The sequence below is a fragment of the Anas platyrhynchos genome, chromosome 8 (assembly GCF_047663525.1).
Source record: "Anas platyrhynchos isolate ZD024472 breed Pekin duck chromosome 8, IASCAAS_PekinDuck_T2T, whole genome shotgun sequence".
Lineage (NCBI taxonomy): Eukaryota > Metazoa > Chordata > Aves > Anseriformes > Anatidae > Anas > Anas platyrhynchos.
This window is the reverse complement of record NC_092594.1, coordinates 22,996,889-23,016,290: the sequence shown is the minus strand read 5'-3', so window position 1 is coordinate 23,016,290 and position 19,402 is coordinate 22,996,889. Positions and strand designations below refer to the sequence as shown.

Genomic DNA, 19,402 nt, shown 5'->3' with positions numbered 1-19,402 from the left:
CCCATTACTTCAAGCTTGGGAACTTTTATTTTATTTATATACATAAACGAACACACAAACTCCAAAAGCAATTATTTCAGTGTTTAGAAACTGGATTAATGTGCTATATGAAGCAAATAGTGCATTTCCATTTTAAAAAATGTCCTTTTTCTTTACTGATGGGCCTGTTAGCAGTGCCACATGATTGTCTGGAGAAGCTGGGCATTTTGGCAGATGTGGAAAATACTAACAATTTTTTTCTCTTTTCTTCAGCCTGAAATTTTGATGCATGTGGGCCCCATTAGCCCTAATCCACCTTTGAAGATGAAGCTAAAAACATCAGCAGCATGAGCTATGCATCATTAAAATAAAGGAAATGAAATGCACACAAATAGGTTGAAATAACACTAAGTCTGAGACATCGTCCCACAGGAAGGAAATACCAGGTTCTGACAGACACAGTACCCTGCACTCACCCATCTTGGTCCTGCCTTGCTCCCATAGCCCAGATGGCCTTTCTGGGTGTCCCAAGCAACTGAGGAATGACAGTGAGTGCAGCTCCCAGTGCTCTGCACACCATGTGTATCTCTGATCTATTTTTAGAAAATCCTGACCCAGTACATGAAGGCTTTCAGTCTCAGGGGATTCAGATAAATAACTGCAGGTGCTGTGGTACTTTACATAAAAGTTAAAAAATGCCTTAAATATGCCTCAAGGATTCATCCTGATGAGGAACAGGGTCGCTGCCCTGCTGCCCTCTTTCAGACTTCTGAAGAAGAGATCTGGCACCGTTCTGAAAAGTAGCCATGCTTAATGGAGCAGAAAGAACAAGCAAAGGGGGGAAAAAAAATCTGCTGGAGCAACAGTCTATATGCAAGTTTGTCTTTCCTCCCAAGGTCTGCTACCCTCCTAGACCCACTCTCACCTGATAAAAATTTTCAAGACACTTCTTGCTAGTGCTTAGCTCCCTGGAACAGGTTGCCCAGAGACTGTGGAGTCTCCGTCCCTGGAGATATTCAGCACTTGAAATGCAATGCTACTAGGCAGCCTGCTCCAGGTGAGCCTGCTTTGAGCAGGAGTAGGGACTAGATGACCTCCACAGGCACCTTCCAACCTTAACTGCACATCAGCCTAGGGACCAGGCTCCAGCTGATGGAGCAATGCAGAAGGGAAGAGGTGTTTGTCCTCGTAGTTGGAGGAGGACAGCAGGAACTGGGCAGACTTCATCCAGATCATTCCTAACTGATCCATACTTTCAGATTCACCAGAAGTTAAGGAGGTGAAATAGGTTGTATGCCAGAAGTGCACAATTGAAATTTCTTTTTTTCTAAAGAAAGAATTAACTCCAGCACTTTACAGCCAACATTGGTTGCAGCTGGTTCACTGACACTCCCACAGCTGCCTCCCACTTCTCCCACACTGCACAGACTTCAGAAGACATGACGGTACAAAACCCTGACAGTCTGCAGCCTTCCTAGACAAAAAATCCCCACTACAGGGAACTTCAGAGCCAGCTTGACAGACAAGGCATAATGTGAGATCCTGCCCTGGGCAGCAATCAACTAGATGACTCCTTGAGGTCTTTTCATTCCTACTTTGTACGTTTAAAATAAATATATAAATAAATCCCTGACCTTTGAAAGCACGGAAAAGCTTATAATAAAAAGCAACAGCTGATAACAAACTCTCATTTTCAAAGACACAAAGTATGCAGAATTTAGACCAAAACCAAAAATAAATACAAACACACTATATTGTATTAACTAGTTTCACAGAATGTTTATGCATTTCAAGATGTCATTTTTGTGTTACAATTCCCTCCCTCTTTCCAAAGAGGGCTCATTATTAATTTTATGTAAGATCCCAGTATTCAAATTCATGTCTAGTAGACCCCAATTTGTGAATGTGGTTCACAATGTTCTTTAACACAATCAGAGGCATCATAATCTGGCAATTTAAGAGCACAGTGGGAAAAAAATAATACAGAAACTGCTGCTATCCAGCAAATGTTTGCCATCACACAGCTGATGCTTATTGTAACATTTCTCTGCAGCGCTGCAAAGTATTTTGCTGAAGAGTAGCAAAGTCGTGCTGTGCAGACCTCGGTTAGGCACAGCAGTCATTTTCAGCTTCCCTTCACATGCTTCCATTGAAGGATTTTATGATGTCATTTGTGTAAGCTTGCCAAGACTTATACGAGGGAGGCAGACCCAAAGGACAAAAAAAGTTTCTGTGGATATTGGGATAGGATCATTTCTTCAGTCTTCCCTGATTTTCCATTTCTTACATAAATTTACAGGACTGAAGTATAAAAATGACCTCACTAAGAAAGAAGTTTCAAGAAATGTCAACTTTGAATACTGTCTCTGGTCCTCACAGATCCAAGAATCTTGTACAGGTTACCTAACCTTTCTTCCCTCATTTCCCCAGCTAGGAATTAAAAGCATTTTACTCCCAGTTTTTCTTTTGATGTTGCAACTTAAGTGCAAGCTTTTTGGGGGAAAAACTTGACATGACATCCTGCACAACACGATAATCACCCCCTATGACTATGCTATTAAAGTTATCTATTTAAAAAAAAAAAAATAAACTACAAACATGAATGGGAAACTAAATCCAGTAGGTTTAAATTGCAAACCAAGTGAAAAGTCAATTTGATTTCTAAAACTTCAGTTTTAATATTGTGATGTGCAAGTCACAGCACAGGTGAGCTATTTGTAACCAGGTACCAGACATGGGTGGACAGAAGAAATGCACACAGAGCCGGGGACCAAAACTTCAGCATTCCTGAGGGATTGATACTGGCCATAAAGGTAAGTGTGGCCTTGTTGCACAAACAGACACAAGCACAGAAAACACAGCACATTTGAAAGCCAATGCTTCCCAGTGAGTAATAACACCACTAAGGTCTCCAATGATCTCTGCCTCTCACCAGAAAGTGGCTTCACATAGAACTTCTCACAGTTAAAAGTAAATTGTTGAAGAACAAGAAAATACTTAGCTATAGTATCATGAGCTAGTTGTAGACTAATGATGTATAATTATGAAAGTTATCATTACTGTAGTGATCTCATCAGTTTCTATATTTGGCTACAACTAGCTCCTTTAAGTCTAAACCATTCGCTCACTGGGAACAGCTACAGAACATCCATCACTATCATCCAGGCTCTCTCCCAGCTCCCACCATCTGAACTATGGCTCTTGTTTTCATTTCTGAAGTGTAAGCATGTTCTAATCAGCAAGGCAGGCAGATTTTCAAGCACAAAAGAACCTAATTATTGCTTCTAAGTACTAACTCATTTAGGTAGGTACTTAATCCCCAGGTTAGTGAAAGATGAGACGGCAGAAGGCCCAAAATGAACAAGTATTTAAAGATGGAATTACAGACAACTTTCTTTGATACACTGTCACCTAATCTGGGGGAAAGGAAAAGTGTAAACTGACTTGATAAACTGCTGAATACACACACTTTTAATTTGCTTACTACAGCCAGGGTGCTCCTTAACTGAGTGGAGCTCAATAATTAAACAAATCTCTGCACTGCTACTGTTCAAAACAGGAAAAACACCCCAAAACACCTAAAAGAGGGGTTGGGGCATGCCCACTGTGTAGCTTCTTGGTCATTCTTGTCCAAGACAGAGGAGCACTCTTCCCTCCCTCTGCAGCTCTCCTCTGATCCTAGTGCAAGATTGCAGCAAGTCTCCAGAACGTGCCCCAGTCTCCTACGTGGCTAGGCTGGATTGAGCACAACGTCACTGACTTGGCCCACCCCAGTAAACATGCCAACTGCTGGCCCACCCCAGTAAACATGCCAACTGCACGCACACCGGGAGCATATTAGAACAGCCCCCAGCCAAAAAAACAGACTGATTTGGATCCAAGAGCCTTGTTTTCCTGAGCACTCTCCAGTGCCATAGGTCTCTGGCCTGCTTCTTGTGGTGCCACGCACTGGGGAGCCCAGCACCGCCTGGGCTTTTGGCAGGCACCTGACGGGAGGGCTGCAGGAGGCCCCCGCTGCCACCCCCAGGGTGAGCCTGAGGCAGCCTCCGGGATTTGGCCTGTCTTAGGAGCGGGCTGCTGCTGCCAAGGCGGGGACTGGGCAGGTCCCAGCCCGGGTGGTCAGCACCAGGGCTCCAGACAGGCTGCGGGCAGTGAAGACCAAGCAAGGCCTGGTCAAAGACCTGAGCACTTCACAAAGGTCCCCACCACTGTGACACTAAGACAGCTCTGGCTGGTGCCAACCAGGCTCCACAAGACAGGGTCTGCTGGGGTTAAGGCAGACTAGGGACCATTCCCAACAGACCTTCTGACTCTGGGAGGGGGAAGGAAGGAAGCATTTAACTGAACGGACCATTGACACAACATGCCAGTTGGCCCCAGACCAAATGGCCTGCTCGATACATTAGGATGCATGTGGCCAGCAAGTTCTTCCTCACAACTGCAGACGCTGAACAAGTCAGAATTAAGATCGAAGGGAAGAAGGGAGTACAGGACTGTCCAGCATGCGCCCCTCATTTGGTATCAGGCTAACAAGGATTGAGACTTACTGACACAGGATGCTTACAGAAAATTCAGTGTCTGTGTCAAACTCATTCACTGTCTCTTGACCCATCTTTGCTGTCAGTAATAAAACTCCCTCCAAGAGATCTGTCTGAGAAATCCACTGTAGAATTTAAGCCCTCAAGCAATACAGAGACCATATGGAATTTAAAGAGATTATATATGTTTTTAATTTTCATTCTCAAGACCTGCATTTGGGCATTTTTAAATGCCAACTTACTCAAGAAACTGTTAAGTGGAATACAAGTGGTGGTGAAGGAATGCAGCTCTTTGACAGCCACCACTTCACTGCCACTCCAACCAAAGTAGCCCCACAAACTGTGGCATGTGGACACAGGTAAATCTGGAATTCAGCTATTGAAAGCACTGTCAGGTACGGAGGCTGAAACACAATATGCTTCCAGAAGTTGATTTCATTGTTTTGTTGATTTCATTCCTTTGTTCTCAAGAGATTTGACAGATATTATCTGTAAGCCTTATCTCTTGGTGGGTCCCAAATGTCAACAGGTCTGAAAAAGCCTGTCACTGGGGAGCTGAAGTGACCATGACTAAAGTTCACCCAGGAACTGGTGCCGCCTGGCATGTGCTGCTCCCTCTCCCTCTGATGCAACTCACAGGGCCTACAGAAGTCCCTTTTCAGGTGCCATGACATTTTAGCCATTCTGATTTTCAAAAGCCTACCATGTTCAACAGCAGTTTTTCTAGTTTATCCACTCCTTGTGTTTGCACACAATCCTCCTAGGCATACGACTCCCTTTTAAAAGCTGTAGAGGCAGCTAATGCTTTTCCAGACTTCAAAAATAAATCAAACAACAAAAAACAAACACTTCTGCACTTCTACAGTGAGAAGCATTCCAGGATCTGCCTTGCTTTAGTGAACAGGTCTATGCTTACAGACATCAGGCAAGCACACTTTGCTCAATCACAGGCTATATATGTAGGGTCTGAAAATACCTACTCATATATATTTTACAGAAGCACAGAAATCATTTAGGTTGGAAAAGACTTCCAAGATCATCCAGTCCAACCTTTAGTTCAAGATTTTCATGTTCACCACTAGACCATATCCCTAAGCACCACATCTACACATTTTTTGAAGACCTCCAGGAATGGTGACTCAACCACTTCCCTGGGCAGCCTGCGTCAATGCCTCACAACCCTTTGAGTGAAGAAATTTTTCCTAATATTCAACCTAAACCTCCCCTGGCGCAACTTAAGGCCATCTCCTCTTGTCTTAGCACTTAGTGCTTGGGAGAAGAAACCGACCCACATCTCACCATCACCTCCTTTAAGGTAGTTGTGAAGCGTGATGAGACCTCCCCAAGTCTCCTTCTCTCTGGGATAAACAACCCAAGTTCCCCATAAGACTTGTCCTCTAGACCCTTCACCAGCTCCATTGCCCCTCATCTGATACAATGAAATCCAAACCAGCAAAACTCCTACTGACAGAAATGAAAGCAGGTCACATACCTACACACAGGTGAGTCTTGCATTCACCCACTACTAATCATCCACTCATAACTCACAGCCATCTTGTCTGTGCAGCACACCATGTTTGTGCCACTATCATGACATTTTTTTGTGCACACTAAACTTAAATAAATAAAGCTGCCGCTAATTCTCTGTAAAGACCCATAGAGGACCTGAGGACAAGTAACAAGCATGTTCCTGGAATACAGGCAGAAACATCTAGTCCTGCGGACTTAATGCTACTTCAGAGTCAGTGAATGACCAGGGGGTGTATGGAGGGTATGTATGCTCCCTATAGCCCTTTATGCAAAGGTACACTTTATCTACTCTAAGTTAACAGGAGTCTCCCCACTGACTTCAGTGATTTGTGATCAAGCCCTACGCCAGCATTTCTTATTTTTACACAATTTCCACGCTTTCCATGCCTAAAATAATGAGACTATTTTAGACCCATCCAGGCAGGTCCTGTTGCTCCCCTCATTTATGCCAAGTCAAGAGGGAAAGAACCTCTAATCCCTACAGATAATGACTGACTGACCAATTTCTAAATTGGTCCAATTCCTCCATCCCAACACACGCTTCATTGCCACAGCTGCCCCCATGCTGTGATTTCTGAATACATCTTTGAATGCGTCTTTCAGAGGACAGCCTTGCAACAATGCTCCTTTTCAATGCCCCCCAGCACCTACTCCACACATCCACCCCGCAGCCCTGGCAGACCCCAGCAGCCTTCCCAGATAGCCTGGCATTTAGCAGCCAGCAAGCAGAACAGCAGCCAGCTCTCCGTACTAAGCCGCGAGTACTTGGTGTCTGCAGGTTTGGACAAAAGCTAAGCACTGAAAGAAACACAGGATCATTACAGTTGGAAAAGACCTCCAAGATCATCCAGTCCAACCAGCACCCTACCACCAATGTCACCCGCTAAACCATGTCCCTAAGGGCCAGGTCAAACCTTTCCTTGAACACCCTCAGGGACAGTGACTCCACTACTTCTCCGGGCAACCCGTTCCACTCTTTCTGAGAAGAAACGTCTCCTCATTTCCAACCTAAACCTCCCCTGGCATAACTTGAGGCAACCTGAAAGCTCCCCGGCTTCAGGCCAGCTTCGTCCCCAAGCCCCGGGGGCTCGGCAGGGCGGCCGGGGGGGGTGGGACGGGGGGCTGAGCCGAGTCCCCTGCCCTTTCCCAGGCACGGCCCCGCCGCCAACCCCCCGAGCCCCTCTCGCCCCTTACCAGAGGGCGATCCTGCTCTTGGGGTAGCGCAGCCTCTCGATGCAGCCGAGGAAGTGGGGCAGCGCGTGCGCCGCGTTGCGGGCGATGATGGCCAGCAGCACGGTGGGCTTCTGCGGAGCCGACTCGGGCAGGGGCTGGGGCTGCAGCTGCGGGCTCGGCGGCGGCGGCGGCTCCGGGGGCAGGCCGGCCCCGCAGCCGCCCGGCAGCAGCAGGAGGACGAGGAGGAGAGGACGAGGGTCGCACGGAGCCATGATGGGTGCCAGAGCAGAGCCGCGGGGAGGAGCGCTGCCGGCCCGGCGCCCTCAGAGCCGGCCTTTGTGGGCAGCACGGCTCGGCACGGCTCCGAGCGGCTCGGCACGGCTCGGCACGCCCCCGGCCGGCCGCCGGGCGGAGCGGCGAAAGGCGCCGGTATCGGGCAGCGGGAGCTCGGCGGGGAGCCTGGGCTGGAGCTGAAAGAAACGCGAAAGCAGCGCCCGGCCGGGTCTCACCCCGCCGTCCCTGAGCTGCCCGGGGCACTGTCCGGCACCCACCAGCTGCAGGAGGGGCAGGAGCGCGGCTGCCCGGGCTGCAGTGGGGAGGGTGAAGGTGTGCCCTGCCCCGGAGCGCATGGACGCCCGCCACGCAGCCCCAGTCCTGGTCCCCAGTCCTGGTCCCCAGTCCCGGTCCCCACAAGCTCTCCACCTGTCCATCACCCTCCCCCAGCTGGAGCTGGGTACACTCTAATTGCTCTCTCACATAAGGACAACCCCACCCCCTCGCTTCCCCAGCCTGTCTCTCCTAAAGAGGATGTAGCTCTCCATGATTGTGTTCCAGTCATGTGAGCTGTCCCACCACGTCTCAGTGATCGCAGCGAGATCGTGGCCCCGCGTCCGAACGCAGACCTTGAGCTCATCCTGTTTATTTCCCACGCTCCGTGCACAAGCGCTTTAGGGAAGCAGCAGGTACAGTTACCCCGGGGGGATGCAAGAAGAAGATACTGGACGGGGGATTGGGAATGCTACCTTCTCTGAGGAGCCCTCAGACAATCCTATGGGAGAGCTCAGAAGTTTTTCCTGTCTTCAACAGTGACAGTGGTGTGAAATGTGTTCATCTGATCCGTGGCAGTATGGAACAATGCTAGGGCTGCATGGTATGAGGAATGTGACCTTCTCTCCTACAGACCCTTCTATAAGCACAAGTCTAAGAAAAACAGAGTGGTTAATGTACATGTATGTAGTTCTTGTACCTTGCAAAGGAATGTTTTAGCAATTCGTGTCAATAGAGAGCTTGAAGGGAAATGTATTTGTAGGCTTTTACTTGAAGTCTCTGATATCTGGGGGGGTTCAGAATAGCTGCTAACTATTATGACTATTGCATGGGACGCTATGCAAGTCTCTGGTATCTGGCCAGGAGACTAAGGAGACGGGGAAAGCTGAAGAACGACTAAAAGACAAAGTTTGCAGGGGATGCTGCACAAGTCTCTTACAGCCAAGCTGGACAAAGGAGAAGGACCAGAGGGAGGAAGACTATGAGCCTTCCGCATGAGAGACCCCCAGAGGGACCACTGGAGACTGTTACGCATGCTCCAGTAGGAGGGTTTGGATTCCGGAAACTAATTATAATAACCCTGCTTTTTTTAGAAGCAGTAATGAACATGTGTTAGCCTAGGAGCGTAAAAATCAGCTGCTTGATGTAATAACTGGTGTGCGTCTTGGTGGAGCAGAGATTCCCGGCGCACCCAGCGCTGTTTGCCTACCTCTATTCCTTTAATAAATTGTAAACTTTGATTATAGTCCTATTTTGAAGACTGAGCCATTTATAAGAGTAGTGAGGACTTCGCCCAGCCCTTCTCTGTCACCTTTAGCTCCCCTCCCTTCCCCCATCAAACCTAGTTTAAAGCCCTGGTAATCAGCCCAGAGAGCTTGCTCCCCAGCACACTTGTGCCCCACTTGCCCAGTCCTGGTCCCCAGATTTTTGTGCCAGGAACATGATTCCACAGAGCCTTCAAGCCTTTCTGTAGCTTTAAAGATGCTGAAATGGTCCCTGGCTTAAGAAGAACTAGTTCCCCGCCTGGCACTACGAATCATTGCTTAGGGCTAAAAGCTGAGGCTCTTGTCTGTTATGTGAACAGCCAGGGAGACTCGGCCTCCCTTCTCTGTTGAGTTCGGTGCTGCCTAGCCTTAACATTTTCAGTACTCAGTAGCGTCCCCCAGGCTCTCGTATTTTGAGAGGGATTGCACTCCCCTTACATCATATGGGAATCCCAGTTTTCTGTCTCAAGGGTGAATGGTGTAAGGCACTTCTGAATCATTGCAGGTTGTCGTTGTTGTCCATTGCTGTGTAAATTAAGGTCATGCAAGTACCTTCTACCATTTCTTCTTCCCTTTCATTTGTTGTCTGGTTTCTACCAAATATTAACATATTTGGTGAAATGCCTTAAAACAACATTACTTTTTAATTAACAACTTTTTTTTTTTTCTCTCTAGGTCTGCCAGTAGCTGACAGAGTAGAAAGGTGTGCCTCTCTCTCTTTTTTGTTTAGAGTTAGAGGCAAGCCTGATATCCAGCCAAGACGGACAAAAGAGAAGGACAAAGACAAAGCCTGGGAGGAAGGCTATGAGCCTTCAGCACGAGAGACCCCCAGAGGGACCACCGGGGACTGATATGCATGTGCCAGTGGGAGGGTTCGGAATCCGGGAACCAATTATAATAACACTGCCTTTTCTAGAAGTAGTAATGAACATGTATTAGCCTAGGAGCAGAAAAAGCTGCCGCCTGATGTAACGTGTGTGCGTGTTGGAGGAGCCCAGACTCCCCGCGCACCCAGCGCTCTTTACTTGCCTTTTATTAACCCCATAAATAAATCTCATAAAGCTAAGTTGACTCGGAATTTATAACAGTATGATGAAAAGTGTTGCACTCCAAGTTGGGAAGGGGAGAGGAAAATGCTCATGTATACGTGAGAATTGTACTCAGACAGCTGATTATACCTTTGCATACACCTTTTAAGGGAAAACTTTAAACCTGAGAAGCAACAGGCAGTTTTCTACGTTTCTTGATACGATAACATGATATATGATATAGGTATGATATCAAAGGATGATATCATACCTGTAGTCTGCTGCAGGCTGAAAACTAGCCTGTGCCTCAGGTACCGTTTTATGCCTTTGCTTTTGCTACTACATCCCCGTAAGCCTTCAAAAGAGAAATGAAATCATCCTACCAGAAGAAACACCGTCCAGAAGACACTTGAGTTTTTAGGGCCTGAATTCTCACTGAAACCAAAGGCAGGGATCTTACTGACCTGAAGAAAGAGGCTTTAATCTCTCCTGGCTTGTTTACTCCTGAAGGAGCGTGAAAGAGATGCGTGTCCTTGTATGTGAAGAGGAGGTGAAGGAACAGCTAGTGCAAGGAACACACAAATCCCTTGCGCCAGACTAATAGGTGGCTGGCTCTGAGCTGGGAGACTGCAACAGAAACACAGAACTATCTAGGTTGGAAGAGACCTCCAAGATCATCTAGTCCAGCCTCTGACCTAACACTAACCAGTCCTCCACTAAACCATATCACTGAGCTCTACATCTAAATGTCTTTTAAAGACACCCAGGGATGGTGACTCCACCACTTCCCTGAGCAGCCTGTTCCAATGTCTAACAACCCTTTCGGTAAAGAAGTTCTTCCTAAGATCCAACCTAAAACTCCCCTGGGGCAACTTTAGCCCATTCCCCTCGTCCTGTCATCAGGCACGTGGGAGAACAGACCAAGCCCCACCTTGCTACAGCCTCCTTTAAGGTACCTGGAGAGAGCAATAAGGTCGCCCCGAGCCTCCTCTTCTCCAGGAGGAACAAGCGGCTCCCTCGGCCGCTCCTTGTGGGACTTGTTCTCCAGGCCCCTCACCAGCTTCATTGCCCTTCTCTGGACTCGCTCAAGCACCTCGATGTCCTTCTTGTAGAGAGGGGCCCAAAACTGAACACAGTACTCGAGGTGCGGCCTCACCAGAGATGAGTACAGGGGGACAATCACTTCCCTAGCCCTGCTGGCCACACTGCTTCTTAGACAAGCCAGGATGCCGTTGGCTTTCTCGGCCACCTGAGCACGCTGCTGGCTCATATTCAGCTGACTATCCACCAATACTGCCAGGTCCTTCTCTGCCAGGCAGCTTTCCAACCCTTCCTCTCCCAGTCTGTAGCTCTGCTTGGGGTTATTGCACCCCAGGTGCAGGACCCGGCACTCGGCCTTGTTGAACTTCATGCAGTTGACCTCAGCCCATCGGTGCAGCCTATCCAGATCCTCCTGCAGAGCCTTCCTACCCTTGAGCAGATTGACACACGCACCTAACTTGGTGTCATCTGCGAACTTACTGAGGGTACACTCAATGCCTTCATCCAGATCATCAATGAAGATATTAAAGAGGACCGGCCCCAGCACCGAGCCCTGGGGAATGCCACTGGTGACCGGCCTCCAACTGGATTTGACTCCATTCACCACGACTCTTTGGGCCCGGCTATCCAGCCAGTTTCTAACTCAACGAAGCATATGCCAGTCCAAGCCAAGAGCAGCCAGTTTCTTGAGTAGAATGCTGTGGGAAACGGTGTCAAAAGCCTTGCTGAAGTCAAGGTAGACCACATCCACAGCCTTTCCCTCATCCACCAAAGCGCATCACTTTGTCATAGAAGGAGATCAGGTTCGTCAAGCAGGACCTGCCTTTCATAAACGCATGCTGACTGGGCCTGATCGCCTGCTTGCCCTGCAAGTGCTGCGTGATGACTCTCAAGATAATCTGCTCCATGAGCTTCCCTGGCACTGAGGTCAAACTGACAGGCCTATAGTTTCCCGGGTCTGCCCTCCAGCCCTTCATGTAGATGGGCGTCATGTTTGCTAGCCACCAGTCAACTGGGACATCCCCCGATAGCCAGGACTGCAGATAAATGATGGAAAGCGGCTTGGCCAGCTCCTCTGCCAGTTCTCTCAGTACCCTCGGGTGGATCCCATCCGGCCCCATCAACTTGCGCACATCCAAGTGCCATAGCAGGTCGCTAACCATTTATTCGTGGACAGTGAGGGCCACATCCTGCTCCCCATCCCCTTCCACCAGCTCAGGGTACTGGGTATCCGGAGAACAACCAGTATTACCGCTAAAGACTGAGGCAAAGAAGGCATTAAGCACCTCTGCCTTTTCCTCATCTTTTGTAACAAGGTTTCCCCCCGCATCCAGTAAAGGATGGAGATTCTCCTTAATCCTCCGTTTTGCATTGATATATTTGTAAAAAGATTTTTTGTTGTCTTTAACGGCAGCAGCCAGGTTGAGCTCCAGATGAGCTTAGGCCTTTCTAATTTTGTCCCTGCACAGCCTCGTAACATCCTTATAGTCCTCCTCAGTGTCCCGCCCTTTTTTCCAAAGATTGTAAACCCTCTCTTTTCTCCTAAGCTCAGGCTGCAACTCTCTGTTGAGCCAGGCCGTTCTTCTTCCACACCGGCTTGTCTTTGGGCACGTGGGGCAGACCGCTCCTGCGCCATTAAGATTTCCCTCTTGAAGAGCTCCCAGCCTTCCTGGACTCCTCTGCCCTTCAGAACCACCTCCCAAGGGACTCTACCAACCAGTGTCCTGAGCAGCTCAAAGTCAGCCCTCCAGAAGTCCAATACGGCGGTTTTACTGGTCCCCTTCCTGGCCTCGCCAAGAATAGAGAACTCCACCATTTCGTGGTCACTCTGCCCAAGACAGCTTCCGACCACCACATCTCCCACCAGTCCTTCTCTGTTTGTGAAGAGAAGGTCTAGCGGGGCGCCACCCCTGGTAGGCTCACTAACCAGCTGCATCAGGAAACTACCTTCCACAGAAACCTCCTAGACTGCTTTCTCTGGGCTGTGTTGTGCTTCCAGGTTATGTCAGGGAAGTTGAAGTCCCCCACGAGAACAAGCGCCGACGATTTTGCAACTTCTGTCAGTTGCCTGTAGAACTCCTCATCCGTCTCCTCATCCTGGTTTGGCGGTCTATAACAGACCCCGACCAGGACGCTAGCCTTGTTGGCCTTCCCGCTGATCCTAACCCAAAGGGACTCAACCTTGCCATTCCCAGCCTCGAGTTCCACAACATCGAAAGACTCTCTAATATAGAGAGCCACACCACCACCCCTTCTGTGCTGCCTGTCCCCTCTGAAGAGCCTATAGCCAGGCATTGCAGCACTCCAGTCATGAGACTGGTCCTACCACGTCTCCGTGACGGCAACCAAGTCGTAGCCTGCCTGCTGCACGATGGCTTCCAGCTCCTCCTGTTTGTTACCCATGCTGCGTGCATTGGTGTAGATGCACTTCAGCCAGGCCATTGCCTTCTCTCCCGGCCTTGCCATTGTTCCCCCTGGCACAGCTCCAACAAGCCTTGAGCGAATGAACGGCTGTGCGAACGGCTGTGTGGTGCTTAGCTGCCGGCTAGGGGAAACCATGACAACAGCAATGTAGTCATGTAACCAAATTGAAGCCAAAACTTTCAGCCCGGTCCTTGACCTGAACAGGGAGTGAGGATCCGTATCCTGGCATTTATACGTGATAGTTTATGTGCAGCCAAAGTAAATACTGCAGTCGGAGGTCATGGCGCTAGATTTTGAAAAGTCCGGCATAAAGAAGAGATCTCAGAAAGGCAAATTTAAGCAACATTAATGTCAAGCAAAGTCTTTCTGATTGCTATATTCTTTATCTGTCGTGACTAGACAGATGAAAATCTATGACAGCAATTTTGCCTTTTAGGTCATTTTCTTTTTTATTTTATTTAAGTTTATTGATCTTATTTTAACAGGCTCTGTACTAATTTTCCTCACAGAATGACTAGCAGAAATATGAGCCTTACGCGCCTTTTGTATTTAATTCATTAGGTCAACTCTAACCACTAAGCCAGGTTATTTCTATTAGCGATAAGGAGCAATTGAACCTTAAACATTGAAACCTAGGTTGATGAGCCTATTCCACAAGGTCTCATGACTCCACACATGTGAAGCGAAATCTGCCAGGTGGGGATCATTTGACATTTGATATAAAGGAAGCATGAGGAGCATGGGAAGACTTGCCACTCTAGGGGAGTATGAGATTCAGGTTACTTAGGGTGCTTTTTCTACTGTCCTCGTAAAATGGACTCAGTGTTCCTAAGTTGGCTGCTTTTTCACCCAGTTTTCTACAATCTCTGTGAAATAGTTTGGGACACTCTATGAGCTAGTAACATCGGTGGTGACTACTCAGAATGGGAAAACCCTGGTGGTGCTACTTACCCATGAAGTTGTTTGGTAGTAAGTAAAATTCAGAAGCTGGCAGGTAAGTACTCCTGGGTTAAAAATTTGATACGGGTTGGGGAGCTTGAGGATTTTTTTGACTGTGTCTGTAACATAGAACTTGGGGTTTTTTAAAGTTTCTGTCATGTGGTCCCGCTCCCCGAGTCCTCGCTCCCCGAGTCCTCGCTCCCCGAGTCCTCGCTCCCCGAGTCCTCGCTCCCCGAGTCCTCGCTCCCCGAGTCCTCGCTCCCCGAGTCCTCGCTCCCCGCAGTCCTCGCTCCCCGCAGTCCTCGCTCCCCGCAGTCCTCGCTCCCCGCAGTCCTCGCTCCCCGCAGTCCTCGCTCCCCGCAGTCCTCGCTCCCCGAGTCCTCGCTCCCCGCAGTCCTCGCTCCCCGAGTCCTCGCTCCCCGCAGTCCTCGCTCCCCGAGTCCTCGCTCCCCGAGTCCTCGCTCCCCGCAGTCCTCGCTCCCCGAGTCCTCGCTCCCCGCAGTCCTCGCTCCCCGAGTCCTCGCTCCCCGAGTCCTCGCTCCCCGAGTCCTCGCTCCCCGCAGTCCTCGCTCCCCGAGTCCTCGCTCCCCGCAGTCCTCGCTCCCCGAGTCCTCGCTCCCCGCAGTCCTCGCTCCCCGAGTCCTCGCTCCCCGCAGTCCTCGCTCCCCGAGTCCTCGCTCCCCGCAGTCCTCGCTCCCCGCAGTCCTCGCTCCCCGCAGTCCTCGCTCCCCGCAGTCCTCGCTCCCCGCAGTCCTCGCTCCCCGCAGTCCTCGCTCCCCGAGTCCTCGCTCCCCGAGTCCTCGCTCCCCGCAGTCCTCGCTCCCCGAGTCCTCGCTCCCCGAGTCCTCGCTCCCCGCAGTCCTCGCTCCCCGCAGTCCTCGCTCCCCGCAGTCCTCGCTCCCCGCAGTCCTCGCTCCCCGAGTCCTCGCTCCCCGAGTCCTCGCTCCCCGAGTCCTCGCTCCCCGAGTCCTCGCTCCCCGAGTCCTCGCTCCCCGAGTCCTCGCTCCCCGAGTCCTCGCTCCCCGCAGTCCTCGCTCCCCGAGTCCTCGCTCCCCGAGTCCTCGCTCCCCGCAGTCCTCGCTCCCCGAGTCCTCGCTCCCCGCAGTCCTCGCTCCCCGAGTCCTCGCTCCCCGCAGTCCTCGCTCCCCGCAGTCCTCGCTCCCCGCAGTCCTCGCTCCCCGAGTCCTCGCTCCCCGCAGTCCTCGCTCCCCGAGTCCTCGCTCCCCGAGTCCTCGCTCCCCGAGTCCTCGCTCCCCGAGTCCTCGCTCCCCGCAGTCCTCGCTCCCCGCAGTCCTCGCTCCCCGAGTCCTCGCTCCCCGCAGTCCTCGCTCCCCGAGTCCTCGCTCCCCGCAGTCCTCGCTCCCCGAGTCCTCGCTCCCCGCAGTCCTCGCTCCCCGAGTCCTCGCTCCCCGCAGTCCTCGCTCCCCGAGTCCTCGCTCCCCGCAGTCCTCGCTCCCCGAGTCCTCGCTCCCCGCAGTCCTCGCTCCCCGAGTCCTCGCTCCCCGCAGTCCTCGCTCCCCGAGTCCTCGCTCCCCGCAGTCCTCGCTCCCCGAGTCCTCGCTCCCCGCAGTCCTCGCTCCCCGAGTCCTCGCTCCCCGCAGTCCTCGCTCCCCGAGTCCTCGCTCCCCGAGTCCTCGCTCCCCGCAGTCCTCGCTCCCCGAGTCCTCGCTCCCCGCAGTCCTCGCTCCCCGAGTCCTCGCTCCCCGCAGTCCTCGCTCCCCGCAGTCCTCGCTCCCCGCAGTCCTCGCTCCCCGAGTCCTCGCTCCCCGCAGTCCTCGCTCCCCGAGTCCTCGCTCCCCGCAGTCCTCGCTCCCCGAGTCCTCGCTCCCCGCAGTCCTCGCTCCCCGAGTCCTCGCTCCCCGCAGTCCTCGCTCCCCGAGTCCTCGCTCCCCGCAGTCCTCGCTCCCCGAGTCCTCGCTCCCCGCAGTCCTCGCTCCCCGCAGTCCTCGCTCCCCGCAGTCCTCGCTCCCCGCAGTCCTCGCTCCCCGCAGTCCTCGCTCCCCGCAGTCCTCGCTCCCCGCAGTCCTCGCTCCCCGCAGTCCTCGCTCCCCGCAGTCCTCGCTCCCCGCAGTCCTCGCTCCCCGCAGTCCTCGCTCCCCGCAGTCCTCGCTCCCCGCAGTCCTCGCTCCCCGCAGTCCTCGCTCCCCGCAGTCCTCGCTCCCCGCAGTCCTCGCTCCCCGCAGTCCTCGCTCCCCGCAGTCCTCGCTCCCCGCAGTCCTCGCTCCCCGCAGTCCTCGCTCCCCGCAGTCCTCGCTCCCCGCAGTCCTCGCTCCCCGCAGTCCTCGCTCCCCGCAGTCCTCGCTCCCCGCAGTCCTCGCTCCCCGCAGTCCTCGCTCCCCGCAGTCCTCGCTCCCCGCAGTCCTCGCTCCCCGCAGTCCTCGCTCCCCGCAGTCCTCGCTCCCCGCAGTCCTCGCTCCCCGCAGTCCTCGCTCCCCGCAGTCCTCGCTCCCCGCAGTCCTCGCTCCCCGCAGTCCTCGCTCCCCGCAGTCCTCGCTCCCCGCAGTCCTCGCTCCCCGCAGTCCTCGCTCCCCGCAGTCCTCGCTCCCCGCAGTCCTCGCTCCCCGCAGTCCTCGCTCCCCGCAGTCCTCGCTCCCCGCAGTCCTCGCTCCCCGCAGTCCTCGCTCCCCGCAGTCCTCGCTCCCCGCAGTCCTCGCTCCCCGCAGTCCTCGCTCCCCGCAGTCCTCGCTCCCCGCAGTCCTCGCTCCCCGCAGTCCTCGCTCCCCGCAGTCCTCGCTCCCCGCAGTCCTCGCTCCCCGCAGTCCTCGCTCCCCGCAGTCCTCGCTCCCCGCAGTCCTCGCTCCCCGCAGTCCTCGCTCCCCGCAGTCCTCGCTCCCCGCAGTCCTCGCTCCCCGCAGTCCTCGCTCCCCGCAGTCCTCGCTCCCCGCAGTCCTCGCTCCCCGCAGTCCTCGCTCCCCGCAGTCCTCGCTCCCCGCAGTCCTCGCTCCCCGCAGTCCTCGCTCCCCGCAGTCCTCGCTCCCCGCAGTCCTCGCTCCCCGCAGTCCTCGCTCCCCGCAGTCCTCGCTCCCCGCAGTCCTCGCTCCCCGCAGTCCTCGCTCCCCGCAGTCCTCGCTCCCCGCAGTCCTCGCTCCCCGCAGTCCTCGCTCCCCGCAGTCCTCGCTCCCCGCAGTCCTCGCTCCCCGCAGTCCTCGCTCCCCGCAGTCCTCGCTCCCCGCAGTCCTCGCTCCCCGCAGTCCTCGCTCCCCGCAGTCCTCGCTCCCCGCAGTCCTCGCTCCCCGCAGTCCTCGCTCCCCGCAGTCCTCGCTCCCCGCAGTCCTCGCTCCCCGCAGTCCTCGCTCCCCGCAGTCCTCGCTCCCCGCAGTCCTCGCTCCCCGCAGTCCTCGCTCCCCGCAGTCCTCGCTCCCCGCAGTCCTCGCTCCCCGCAGTCCTCGCTCCCCGCAGTCCTCGCTCCCCGCAGTCCTCGCTCCCCGCAGTCCTCGCTCCCCGCAGTCCTCGCTCCCCGCAGTCCTCGCTCCCCGCAGTCCTCGCTCCCCGCAGTCCTCGCTCCCCGCAGTCCTCGCTCCCCGCAGTCCTCGCTCCCCGCAGTCCTCGCTCCCCGCAGTCCTCGCTCCCCGCAGTCCTCGCTCCCCGCAGTCCTCGCTCCCCGCAGTCCTCGCTCCCCGCAGTCCTCGCTCCCCGCAGTCCTCGCTCCCCGCAGTCCTCGCTCCCCGCAGTCCTCGCTCCCCGCAGTCCTCGCTCCCCGCAGTCCTCGCTCCCCGCAGTCCTCGCTCCCCGCAGTCCTCGCTCCCCGCAGTCCTCGCTCCCCGCAGTCCTCGCTCCCCGCAGTCCTCGCTCCCCGCAGTCCTCGCTCCCCGCAGTCCTCGCTCCCCGCAGTCCTCGCTCCCCGCAGTCCTCGCTCCCCGCAGTCCTCGCTCCCCGCAGTCCTCGCTCCCCGCAGTCCTCGCTCCCCGCAGTCCTCGCTCCCCGCAGTCCTCGCTCCCCGCAGTCCTCGCTCCCCGCAGTCCTCGCTCCCCGCAGTCCTCGCTCCCCGCAGTCCTCGCTCCCCGCAGTCCTCGCTCCCCGCAGTCCTCGCTCCCCGCAGTCCTCGCTCCCCGCAGTCCTCGCTCCCCGCAGTCCTCGCTCCCCGCAGTCCTCGCTCCCCGCAGTCCTCGCTCCCCGCAGTCCTCGCTCCCCGCAGTCCTCGCTCCCCGCAGTCCTCGCTCCCCGCAGTCCTCGCTCCCCGCAGTCCTCGCTCCCCGCAGTCCTCGCTCCCCGCAGTCCTCGCTCCCCGCAGTCCTCGCTCCCCGCAGTCCTCGCTCCCCGCAGTCCTCGCTCCCCGCAGTCCTCGCTCCCCGCAGTCCTCGCTCCCCGCAGTCCTCGCTCCCCGCAGTCCTCGCTCCCCGCAGTCCTCGCTCCCCGCAGTCCTCGCTCCCCGCAGTCCTCGCTCCCCGCAGTCCTCGCTCCCCGCAGTCCTCGCTCCCCGCAGTCCTCGCTCCCCGCAGTCCTCGCTCCCCGCAGTCCTCGCTCCCCGCAGTCCTCGCTCCCCGCAGTCCTCGCTCCCCGCAGTCCTCGCTCCCCGCAGTCCTCGCTCCCCGCAGTCCTCGCTCCCCGCAGTCCTCGCTCCCCGCAGTCCTCGCTCCCCGCAGTCCTCGCTCCCCGCAGTCCTCGCTCCCCGCAGTCCTCGCTCCCCGCAGTCCTCGCTCCCCGCAGTCCTCGCTCCCCATCCGAACGCAGACCTTGAGCTCATCCTGTTTGTTTCCCACACTCCGTGCCCATGCGCTTTAGGGAAGCAGCAGGTACAGTTACCCCGGGGGGATGCGAGAAGAAGGAGACGGGGAAAGCTGAAGAACGACTAAAAGACAAAGTTTGCAGGGGATGCTGCACAAGTCTCTTACAGCCAAGCTGGACAAAGGAGAAGGACCAGAGGGAGGAAGACTATGAGCCTTCCGCATGAGAGACCCCCAGAGGGACCACCGGAGACTGTTACGCATGCTCCAGTAGG

General features: G+C 54.4%; 1 protein-coding gene and 1 long non-coding RNA gene across 4 annotated transcripts in view; one reads left to right on the top strand and one right to left on the bottom strand.

Moving 5' to 3' along the window:
• COLGALT2 (collagen beta(1-O)galactosyltransferase 2) overlaps positions 1-19,402 on the bottom strand; it is a 148,582-nt gene that overhangs the window by 44,287 nt on the left and 84,893 nt on the right. The window contains exon 1 of one of the 3 annotated variants that reach the window (XM_027463554.3): positions 7,242-7,645. The exons of the other annotated variants lie outside the window; for them this stretch is intronic. Coding sequence (XP_027319355.1) covers positions 7,242-7,492 — 251 coding nt within the window. The 5' untranslated portion in view covers positions 7,493-7,645. Of the gene's footprint in view, positions 1-7,241; positions 7,646-19,402 lie in introns of those variants that run through there. 3 annotated transcript variants of the gene reach the window in all.
• LOC113844375 (uncharacterized) lies at positions 7,656-10,097 on the top strand. The gene is made up of 2 exons (XR_003498915.3): positions 7,656-8,182; positions 9,707-10,097. It is a non-coding gene; the product is annotated as an uncharacterized lncRNA (long non-coding RNA).